General features: G+C 35.6%; 1 protein-coding gene across 3 annotated transcripts in view; it reads right to left on the bottom strand.

Moving 5' to 3' along the window:
* Positions 1 to 11,697, bottom strand: part of LOC133463647 (arginyl-tRNA--protein transferase 1) — a 65,351-nt gene extending 53,654 nt beyond the window's left edge. For all 3 annotated transcript variants that reach the window (XM_061745296.1, XM_061745294.1, XM_061745295.1), the window contains exons 1-5: positions 11,541 to 11,697; positions 4,831 to 4,894; positions 4,361 to 4,423; positions 4,109 to 4,212; positions 3,690 to 3,926 (exon numbers count right to left, since the gene is read on the bottom strand). In XM_061745296.1, coding sequence (XP_061601280.1) covers positions 3,690 to 3,926; positions 4,109 to 4,212; positions 4,361 to 4,423; positions 4,831 to 4,894; positions 11,541 to 11,640 — 568 coding nt within the window. In that variant the 5' untranslated portion in view covers positions 11,641 to 11,697. The remainder of the gene's footprint in view (positions 1 to 3,689; positions 3,927 to 4,108; positions 4,213 to 4,360; positions 4,424 to 4,830; positions 4,895 to 11,540) is intronic.
* Between the last annotated feature and the right edge of the window lie 887 nt (positions 11,698 to 12,584).

Raw genomic sequence — 12,584 nt, 5'->3', positions numbered from 1 at the left:
CCTTCTGGCATGTATTGGTGCTTTAAATATATGTAGCAGAGTAGGCCTGTGTTGAAAAAAATCGATTTCCCAATTCTAAATCGATTCTCATATTAATTCCTAAAAATCAATTCATATGTCTAAAGATCGATTTTTTTTTTTTAATTTTTTTTCATTTATTTGTTTTTGTTTTTTTTTTTCATCATTACATTACAACTTTTGGTTATTTTTTTGTTTATCCCCAAAAAAGGAATGTTTTGTTGGACACGAGAATAACTGGTGCCATGTTTTTGCCTTTTAATATGTTTAAAGGTATGAAAACATTAAAGTGTTAGGTTATAATTGTATAAATTGTCTATATTTCATTACTTTATATACTGTCTTGGGGTTACATTTGCAAAAAATGATAAAAACCAAATGCTCAAAAATTAAAAACCAAAATAGACCGAAAATGGAACAAATAAAAACGGAATGTGGGAAAAAATAAAACCAATTTCATCCGTCTCTGTTTGCTGCCCTGGATCTGTTTGGTAATTCTGACCCACGATGTTTCAGAAAGCATTTATATCAGCATTCTGGGAGCTGATTGGTCCTTACAGCATCATTAGCTGCCAATACTTGCTGTTTAATCTCAATATAATACTAGTAGTAATAATTTGCATAACTACAGTCATATAATTCATGCAACAGCTGAAAAAACAGTTTTAATAACACTAACCCAAATCAATATCGGAATCGAATCGGATCGAATCAAATCAAATCTTGATAATCGATTCTGAATCTTAAGAATCGGAATCGAATCTTGACATTTGAATCGATCCCCAGCCCTATAGCAGAGTAGCACCACAGCAATAAAAGAAATGTAACGCCAAAAGTTACAGATACAGCACAAAGATGCTTGAAGTATTGAGTAAGAGGAGCTGCACTGACTCAGGGTACAAAAGTACAGCAAGTCAAAGACCCAACTCAGGATGACTTATTGTGGCTATTCAATCTGCACATAGCAATCATTACTCCAGGGTTATGTATACAAGCCTTGCTGACTTGTTGAGAAATTAACCAACTTTTCTGTTGATGGATTTCCCTAACCAGCTCAACCGTAGCTGAACTTTGCTCTTGTTTTACTGGACAAGATTCAAGAGGAAAAAGATATAATTACTCACATTATCCAAATCAACTCTGACCTACAAGAGTTGCAGGTCTAAACATGATCTAATGACACGCTCATACTAAAATGCATTACATTACAACTTTTACTGAGCAACAGTAAAGATATAGACTTAATGCCACAAGGAGTTGCTTTTGGTTATTGGTTTAAACATGACAAGGAAAGTAAGGCAAGTCTTCAAAGCTTTCCTACATAACAGAATGAGCAAAGACGGCTTCCGGCGAGTTCTTCTTTCATCTTAAGGAAACAGACAACTCAAAATTACCATGGATACAATCCTGCTCTTTGTGGCACCCAGCATAGAAGGGAACCCGCCAAGGGAAGTGATCTGATCCCCTCTTGACATGTTTATATTCACAAAATGAGCCTTGCAATTTACCACAAAACTCTGATTTGCAATCAGTCAGTGTTTTATTAAACTTAAATAATTTCCCTTCGGGGATTGCAAACTGATTGGGGCTAACACTGTTCCCAACCATCATTCTTGAAAACCACAGAAATCAAAGTTCCAGTAAAACAAAACGGATCCAAATTTGCATCAAAAATAAACAGATTGGACTTAAACAGTCCCATGAGTCTTTGTGTTGACTGCCTAGTACTACATTTGTTTTTCTTTGTGGCTGTAGACAGCTTAATAAATGATTTTATAGTGTATACTAAAATGCATTTCTTGGCTCTCAATTCCAGAATGCTGAAGCCATTACCGGTGAGGGAGGGAAACAGGTCCCTCAGGCATGGAAAGTTTGTAGACCTTTCAGATAAGGCGACAGCCTGCACAATCCAGCAGTCATCTCCCCTACCATCATCACTGACCAGTTAATACAAGTTCTCACCAGTACAAACATGTTGGCATTTTAACTGACTGGACTCTGATCCACAGCTTGATGCTGTGGGGAAAATAAAGTCCATATCCGCCTGTATTTTTGTCACAAACTCCACAATTCTACTGTGGATACAGACATTTTTAAATTGTTTTTAGTATTGTTTTAATTTATCTGTCCTTACTTTTTTTTATTCGCCTGCTGGCATGGACTAATCACATCAGAAAGCAAGAACTGAGTTCAATGTCTTGTTGAAATATGTGACAAACACGACATTTAATAACCTGAAAAAGCCAAACAAAGCCAAAACTGTGAAGAAACATCATGCTACAGATTCTCTGTGACTTATCAGAGTAGAACCCACGAATGTATTTCAGAGTAAACTAAGTCCTGTTCAAAGACACCTTTTTGTCTTAATACACAAATATGGCACATTTGCCCTCTTGCAAATTAATGTCCAAAGATGTCCCTGCATGTGAGGAAACTTTAAGTGCAGAGCCAACACAGAAACCCTGAAAAATATTGTCAAAATCCAGTTTCAAGATTTCTATGTCATAAAACAAAACTTGTTATTTTTTGACCCCCTCTTGCTATTCTTACAGAGCAACGTCTAGCGCTGCAGCTTTAACTGTGTGAACTACAATCAGACCCCTTCAGTTAAAGTGTAATGAGATCGATATTTGATGGTTTGGAGACTACTACCAGAGTCACGCTTTTCACTGGGATTTTGCTCTCCATGGCAAACATGTTTGTGAGCAACTTCTCAACAATAAAGCGCATCGAATCAAAAGAAACTGACAGATGAAACTAGGGCTGTGCGATTAATCGATTTTAAATCTAAATCGGATTTATTAATCAAGACGATGTTAAAAAAAGGAAAATCGGAAAATCGATTTTCCTCTCTCTTTTTCATATAGCTGGAAAAGAAGAAAGAGCTGTTTACAGACAGAGCTCGTCTAGTATTCTTTGTTTGGTCAAGAAAATTGTAAATGTTGTCACTTTACTAAACTCAAGGAGGATTTACAGTATCTTTCAATTGCACTTCATTCCCAATAGGGTAATGTGTTTGCTATTTTTGTTTAAAAATAAAGATAAAATATTTGAAACAATTTATTCCATATTCCAAAAAGAAAAAAAAAAGAAAAAAATCGGGATTTTATTTTTGTCCAAAATCGCCCAGTCCTAGATGAAACTCTTCCAGATCATGTGACTTGGATGTACCAAAACTGACATTGAAATTCAAGCTATTATATCTCAGCAGGAGAGGACTCAATTAAATTAAGAACTTTTTACTAATTGACCTGAATGATAGTGAAGCTTTTTACAAAAGAACAACTGTATTTGTAACATCACCCACCAACAAGGCATAGTAGTAATGCACTATAAAAGATAAATACAATTTTTTTAAACATGGAATATAGTTATTGATTATTGTTGGACTTTTTGCGACATGTGGCACTGACCTCAGCTCAGGAATTTAAACATTATGTATGTATTTTAAGTTTATATATAGAAGCACCAATAAATGTGTTGGAAGGGGAAACACGGACATGTGTGTATAATAAAGCCATACTGCCCGTGTATATTTTGTTCTTTTCTGTAAATAAGTAGCTATGATGGGATATTTGATAAGGTTGGTGAAAGTTCATTGACACAATCAGCACCAGTTACTGATGACTCCTGCCAGAGGTCTGAATCTGAACAGGAATCAGATTTCTTACCAGGTTTAGGAGCCGTGCTTGCCGTTCTCCCATCTGGGACAGACGCTGGACACGTCTGAGGGGTTTCTGAGACCGTTGCTGTGGAATCTACTTGCTGCTTCTGAGGTTCTGTGGGAGTGGGGCACTCTGGTACTTCCTGCTGAATATCTTTTATAGCGGCACACTTCACTATTGATTGAACGAGGTTAATGGGTTCTCGTGGACCAGGCTCTTCACATACCGCATCCATCGGCTCACCTACGTGGCACAAAACATGTTTACATGAGCGGGACGGCTGCGAGTGAGTGCCCAGCTGCAGCTGTGGACTCATCTAGATGCACTGTGGCGGAAATCCAAAAGTGTTTACTGCGTACACATGAATAATTTATTATGCATTTCAATTATCAAGTTACACATACAGTACATAAACAAAACCTCACCATGTTCCTGTCCCTTCGGTAACTCCCCTTTGGAAAGAAATTTGTTCATTTTCTTCAGGATTTTCTTGTGGGATTTGGAAGGCTGGAATTTCAGTGCATGACATCTTGCAAAAGAAGAAACAATAAAGGGTAGAGGAACGGTTTCAACAATTATAACAAACATATTTCATTGATTTCATTGTGCTGCATTTTAAATATAGCAGGAATAAGCCTCAAAAATGAAGATTTTGAAAAGTAAATAAAAGTAATAACCTGATAGTATACTGTGGGCAGCATGTTTTCTTCATTATGGGCTTATAAACATATTTCCCACTCCTGAAAAAGAAATCACATAGGGATTTTATTATAAAATAAATGCTTAAAACAACAAAAGTGAATTTATAAGCAAGGCCCGGATGAAACCACTAAATAAAGTTTAAAAATAAACAGGTTTACTGACTGGGAGAAAAACAATCAGACAGCCCTTTGTCTTATTTTAGGAATATTTATTCAAACAGAGAAACACACAACTAAAAGTTGACACAAAATGCCTAAATAGACAAAAAGCCAACAGAAAGATGTAGTTTGTTAGGAAAATGCTTTATGTGTTCTGCAAAAAATATTTCCAGCGTAAATCTCAGTTTGCCTGAAGGGTCAGGCCTCTAACTGAGTACTTAGATTTGAGTTCAGTTACAAAAAAAAAAGACAAATCATTCAAAACTCTTAAAAATATGACAACTCACCTTCTCCATCCTCGATCTATTAAGTCTTGGTAGTCTTGTACAGTCATGGTGTGAGACCACATGCCTATCACAAACAACAGGCATAGTTTCTTTAATATGATAAGATGATTCCTTATACAACTTATACATTACTTTAATCAGTTATAGCCAGAAAACCTTTGTTAGCCGGTATGAGAAGTGAATGAACATTTTCCAATCACAATGAAATTCATACTTGAGTTCAAACAATGTTACACTAAAGGGATGAAGCATAATTTTACTTTCATTACATAAGCTCTTAAGCAAATTGAGGCCAAAGAAAATGTTTTTTGATGCATAGGCACCATTTTATTTGACTAAAAGCACTTTCAATGTGCTAACATGAAGATGTGATAGGAAATATAAAATTCAAAAATAAATAAATACATGAATAAGAAATAAGAAGCAAGTTTTTTCCCCCACAACAGTCTCCTTACTCAACCGATAACTTATCTGGCACAAGTTTTGCACTATTATCCACCATTGTTGTATACGTATACAGTATATTCTTGCATTAAGATTTTTTTATTTGATTTTTTTTAAATCTACTTTTTTTTTCACTATTTCCCACTATTTTCTTTATTGAATATTTATTACATTTTGTCAACCAGAGAAACAACAACTGACGGTAAAAAAATCCATCGTTTGTGTATACATATTAGGCGAATAAAGCTGATTCTGATAAACAAAAACAAGTTTCTTAGGAAGTTGCTAGAGACTGGTGTCGGAGCCAAATGTTTGTTCCAGATTAAAATCACAGCATCCCTAAAAGGTCAGGTCATTCCCACAGTGCTTTAAGGCCCCAATGGAAACAAAATGATCTAATTTTTGTGGATATAGCAGAGCTGCCTTTCCAGCACCAGAGCTCCTCCTAACCAGTCCTGACCTGCCATTAAACGACCATGTATACTGTGCACTAATACACACACCAAACACTGAGACCCTATGGCAAAATAGATAATATCAGTTTACATCTGAAACAACAAAGGCAACTGATTAAATAACCGTTCACACAACAGACGCCAAGTCTGCAAGTAAATATAATGTTCCATGTTCCCCAGAGAATAGTGCACAAAACAGAGACAATTAGTGTTATTCAAGATAACAACACTTAAGCACTAAATGTTAGCTGAATGGCCAACAAAAACAACAGCATAAATGCTGCCTTATTAAACCAGATTCTCTGAGAATGGAATGAGTGTGTGAACATAATCTGTTTTATGTACATGAAGGCAAATATAACGACTGCATAAAACCTAATATATACAGGACTGTCTCAGAAAATTTTAATATTGTGATAAAGTTCTTTATTTTCTGTAATGCAATTAAAAAAACAAAAATGTCATACATTCTGGATTCATTACAAATCAACTGAAATATTGCAAGCCTTTTATTATTTTAATATTGCTGATTATGGCTTACAATACAGCAATATTAAAATAATAAAAGGCTTGCAATATTTCAGTTGATTTGTAATGAATCCAGAATGTATGACATTTTTGTTTTTGTAATTGCATTACAGAAAACCACAATATTCAAATTTTCTGAGACAGTCCTGTACTTCTAGACAGTGTTGTGAATGTCAATTAGCATGTGTTCTGCTGCCTGTGAGAGGATGGCCTGTGTGCCCACCTGTCTGCAGCACTGCTATTGGAAGTTGTGTGTCCTATGGAGGAAGCTATAAAGCTTGAAGGACTCATGTCCAGGACTCAGACTTGAGCCCTAATTTTAAAGGGCATGTGACTTGACTCAAACTTGAGCACTGGTCATTTGGGTTAGGATTGATACTCGCCCTGGGTAAAATCATATCCTGGGAAACTTTTGCTTCCAATTGGATGGTGTTGTAATCCAATCCATTAGGGCTGGGCAATATATCAAGATTTTAATATATATCGATATATTTTCAAACGCGATATGGTACGAGACAATATCGTTTATATCGATCTAAAAAAAATATATATATTTTTTTTTATGATTTTGATATAGCTTATTTTGTGACAAATTGACTTGAATGTTTTATTTGAGATTTGCACAAATGTTTTGTTATTTGCACAACTGTCAACCTCAATGGAAAAGTCTGCCTGTTACTGTCTACATTGTAATAATTGCACAGTGTATTTTAATTTAATTGTCATGCAGGAAAGGGATATTTGTTTTATTTTATTCAAGAAGCATTTTTATTCTATATATGCAGGCAGTTTATTTTTATCTCATTTGTTTCATACATTTTGATATTGTGCAGACCTCTGTTAAATAAAAGGAACCTGTGTGACATTTGGCACGAGGCTTTGTATTAAAACTGACTGTTTTTTTAAAGGTTTGCCTCAGAAAAAAATTAAGCTAACAGAGATGCTATGCTATAACGCTTTGGGGAAAAGCCCAATTATGGCACAGAAAAAATATCGATATATATCGAGTATCGCCATTCAGCTAGAAAATATCGAGATATGACTTTTGGTCCATAACGCCCAGCCCTACAATCCATCACTGTTTAACCAGTTAAGAACCTTGGTAAGGGTCTCTGACTGCCACCTCAGGGACAAGTGTCCCATACAGGTAACATGCAGAGAGTTGTTCTCACCACTGTTGACAAGACAGGCCTTCCAGGTTGATATGAACACTGTATATATCAACCTTGGATCCTGTGACCTCTCTTGGTATATCAGGTGAACTTAATCACAGTGAAAGCCTTGGACGAGAAGGTCTGCAGCTACCTCAGAGGTGGCTGAGACAACCTTTCACCTTGAGCAGCTTAACTGAGAAGAGCAACAAGCTCCACCTCCTGTTCAGCAAGCATTAAGAGGAGTGCAGGGTCTCCCAGACCAGAGAAGCTTTACTCTACCGGGACTACAAATATTTGAGGGTGGTGCAGCAGACATCAAAGTCCAGATAGGCAGGGGGTGGAGTGTCTAAGAACATTTTGATACAGCTGAAGCACAGGGTTTTGATCAGAACTGTACCCATTGGCCAGGCAGGTTAAAAGTAGTGATGCACCGAATGTTCGGTAACCGAAATTATTCGGCCAAAAATAGCAAAAAAAAACACTTTCGGTGTTCGGTGGAATAAGTGGGGGGAAAAAAACCGAACAATTAATAATGGCATGTTTAGATGACGCAAAAGAAGTGGATAAAACAAAATAAATAAAAAGAAAATCAATCCCTTTCCCATATTAATACTTGTATGGGAAAGGGAGTGAGTTTCTTTTTCTTTATTTTGTTTTATCCACTTCTTTTTCACTTTTATTACAATGCACTTTAATGCATTAAATGCATTTTGTTTTGTTTTAAAGCATATTAAAGCCTATGTTACAATTTTTCAGCAGTCAGTTATAGGCCTAATGTAAACTCAAAGATGGCCAGAAAAATTATTTTGCCAATTAATTTATTTTTTTATTTCTACCTTGTAATTTTGTAAAATATTTTTTTCTTTGAAAAGCATGCCTAAAACACATTTATTTGATATATGCAATGGTGAAAAAATTGACAAAATAAATGGAAAAACTGCGAAGAACAGCGATCAGTATTTTTCGGTATTCGGCCAAGTGTTTATTATTATTATCGGTTTCGGCCACAAATTTTAATTTCGGTGCATCACTAGTTAAAAGCCATCCCTCAACCCCATGTGAAAAAGGCCCCATGAAAGAGTCAGGCACCAGGTCATACTGGAGGATATATAGGCTGGTTTTGAAGAAGGAAGGTTCAGCAGGACATTCAACTGTCATCTTACTAGATGACGATTGAAGTTTGTGCTACAAAAATGTTTTATGATTAGTTTACAGCAGGGACAGAGCAATGGAGAAAACTCTCTGTGACTGTGGCTTGTTGCCCAATACAATGCAATACAATGAACGGAAGTTAAAACTCAATGTCATTGATTTCTTTCACAGGCTACTAGCCTGCTGCGAGTACTATGCAAAACTGTAGATGTAGCCTGTTGATATTAAAATGTGACTCACTGTAATGTCAACAGAGAAAGTTTGTCAGTTGGTACTAGCCCTCTGTCAAGTGGTGCTGCTGGCTTTTGGATAAACAGTTAATTTAGATAAGTCAACGTAAACTTTCACTGTAAGTGACTTTGGACAAAAAAAAAAAAATTGCTTTTCAATATAAAACAGGTATGGTTAGAGATGCTTAAAATACATTCAAAAGAATACATGTGTTTAAAAAAGCTGATGGATGTGTCATTTGGGCTGGACTCAAATTCGACTCGATTAAGTTTGTTCTTTAATGATCTGCACTTGACAGACTCAAACACTGGGGCCTCACGACTGGACTAGGACTAGAAGTGTGGGGACTCGACTAAAACACTAGCTATAAATGTCATTGTGACTAGCCTTATATCAGCTCTAGCAATTTGAATAAAAAGTACAGAACAGGCTTCAGTTGGATTATACATATTACTTTTTATTTTGGAAAGCATACACATCAAACAGGGTTGTCCTCTAAAGTTTATATTTATGACCATACCACGACCATTTATGGCCAAGTCTAAAAATCTAATGTACATAGTGGGAATTTATCTTGGCATATTAGAATGGAGGTGAGTACAATATCTGTCATCATACTGGCATGACAGAATAACCAGATATAATCTTTTAACTCCCTGATAATATCACTGACCAATCATAGAAGGGAAAACACAATCTAAATAAGCCTTTGCTTCAAAAACCAAACTGTGGAACTGACAGATTTCTCAGATACCACATCTGATAATCACCACCATTGTAATATTAGGTAGACCCATTCACATCCCTCTGGCATTACAATCAGAATACAACATAAAACACTATAGTGTAGAAAACCACTTGTAGCAATAGCGTGAGTACAAAAAAAACAGCACTGCGTTGAGGGGGGGAAAAAAAAGTAGTCTACATGCAGTTGCTTTCTGTAAATCTAGCACTCTTTCGTGTCTTGCAAAGAAACATTGATGCCTTACAAGTATTGAAAATGTAGAAATGTCTCAGACTTCTTCAGAACCTGCCATGACTACATGACGTACATCCAGATTACCGCTCTTAATTTAGATTAGACAACTGCTCTTGTCTAGGCTCAATGACATTAGGAACTCCCTGAATCCTCACCTTGATCATTTAAAGTCTGCAACTTCCTGTTTCAATTTCCCTACGGGAAGCTCCCAAAGGGATTAAGTTGTCTATTTATCCATCTGTTCCGCCCAGAAAACCCCTTCCCATTCAAAATATTCTTTCCTTTTTTTATTGCATCCAAGTAACAGTCTATTGTTCCTTTTTCTTATGGCAGATGGTTAGAAAACCATCATGGCTAGACATGACACAAACCATGAAGACCATTAAACAATTCATGCTCAATCCACTAAATGCACAGATCCTGACATTAGTTTTAGAAAGAAATTATATTTAAAAAAGGAAATTAAGAAGAGAAAAGAAAAAACACACACAAAAACATACATACATACATACATACATACATACATACATACATACATACATACATACATACATACATACATACATACATACATACATACATACATACATACATACATACATACATACATACATACATACATACATACATACATACATACATACATTAAATGGTCAGTTCATAAAATAGTTTTGGATCACTGTCTATAACCATGTTTTACTTCTAATACGAGGCTGGTAACTGAATTATACAGTCTGGCATTATACACAATGAATATTATAACAGTTACAGTGGTGAAAAACAATAATGTGTGTGTGTGTGTGTATATATATATATATATACACACACATACACATACATACACACACATACATATTTGAAGTGTTGAGTTTGATTGACATACCCCTAGGCAGTGGTAATTTTATTTTAATGTTATTTTAATTTTAGTTGTTTTTTTATTATTATTATTTTCAATTTATGTTATTTGTGAAAGGGGCAGATCAGATAAGATTCTTCTTCTTTCTGCTCCCTTTTCATTCACAAGTTAGGAACATTTGTATTTGTATTGAATTGTTTTGTTTTTTGAATGAAATAAAGAATAAAATGAAATGAATGAAAACATATACATATACATATTTATTAAATAGTTCACAAAATAGTTTTGGATCACTGTCCATGACCATGTTTTTACTTCTAATACAAGATTGCCTGCAGCAGTTACTGAATTATACACATTATAGCCGTAACAGCAGTGAAAAGTCAGCTCTGATACGTGATCTTTAGGCACCATGAGGTTTGCAGACCTTTAAATCCAACATTACATGTTCTTCTCCAACCACCGGTTAGCCTGTCTGTTAGCACAGATGCTAACGCTTTCACTTTGAAAAGGTCATTCTTGAGTAAAACACTCTCATAAAAGTGAGTCTTCCATAACAGTTTCAGTCTTAATTCCTTGATCCTACTGAAATACCAGAACAAATGTCACTGTCTGATATTAGTTACATGTTCCCTGGGATAAATACACACACAAAATGCTAACTGCTATAAACTAAGCTAGGTGTTTCCTGGATTATTTCATAACTAACATTCATTAATGAGTTCAAATCTCCCGGACGTGGTGGTCTCGCTCTATTTATACTTTTACTAAAGCTTTTATTTATTCATGACGGATGTTCCGACTACTTAGTTAAGGTTTTTCTCTCCAAGCGGCTGCCATTAAACACAGCTAAACGCAGCTCGTTCGTTAGCACACGACAGTTCAGGCTCTTCTTGTTTTATTCAACTTACCATTAGAGGAGTTGCCCTTTTCATTTTTACAGTAACCACAGTGATAGCCATCATTTCCGCCGAAATACTCAACTATAGTGTAAGACTGGTTTCCAGCCATCTTTTGAAGAGTTGACAGCTGAGTTTCTGACTACTGCTGGACGACAAGCCCCGCCCACCGCCACTACGCCCCGCCCACATCCTCGACGTCATCAGCGCTGGTAACCAGTGCTGGACGACAAGCCCCGCCCACTACCGATACGTCATCAGCGCTGGTAACTACTGCTGGACGACTTGTTCATGATTGATACACAGTTGGCAAAATTTGCCTATCCTGCAATCATAATAAGAATAATAAAACAATTAGAACTTTATTTAAAAGGGATATCTCTTCAGTTCCATATGTGATCCCATATTGCAATAAATACGTAGAAAATATTAAAGGGAAGAAGGTCTGGCTCTCACCCAACCAATACCTGGTGACAAACAAAGTTAAAGAAATGTAATTTAAGTTAATTCATAAATTATATCATACAAATGATCACATTGTAAAAAGATTCAAAAGAAATATCGATTCAAAATGTACTTTTTGTTCTGCAAATTCGGAAACAATGACTCACTTATTCTGGCTGTGTCCCATTGTTCAAACTTTTTGGAGTGATATGTGTAATTTTGTGTCTGAAAGAATTGATATTGATTTTAATTTATTTTGGAAGGATGTGTTGTTCGGTGTTTTTGACCATGTAACAATTAGAACAAAGCCAAAAGAAAAATGTATTATTAATTTGTTGATTATCCTCGCAAAATTACACATCCACAAATCCAAATTCTTATGCAAAAAACCCTCTTTTTTTACTTTTCATTGCGAATTAAAACAGTATCTGGACTCTATTAAGTTTTCTAATAATTCAAAGGCAATCAAAACCATAAATGTGTGTAAATGTTTTGGCTTTCTGTTATAATTTCATCCCCCCTGGCTGGTTGTAATGTGTTGTGCTTTTTGTTTTGTTTTTTATTTGAGTTGTACTCTTTATATGTTATAATTCAACGTGAATTTGCATAATG

Source organism: Cololabis saira, chromosome 17 (genome assembly GCF_033807715.1).
Source record: "Cololabis saira isolate AMF1-May2022 chromosome 17, fColSai1.1, whole genome shotgun sequence".
Classification (NCBI taxonomy): domain Eukaryota; kingdom Metazoa; phylum Chordata; class Actinopteri; order Beloniformes; family Belonidae; genus Cololabis; species Cololabis saira.
The sequence above is the reverse complement of the archived record's forward strand: the minus strand, read 5'-3'. Positions and strand labels throughout refer to the sequence as shown.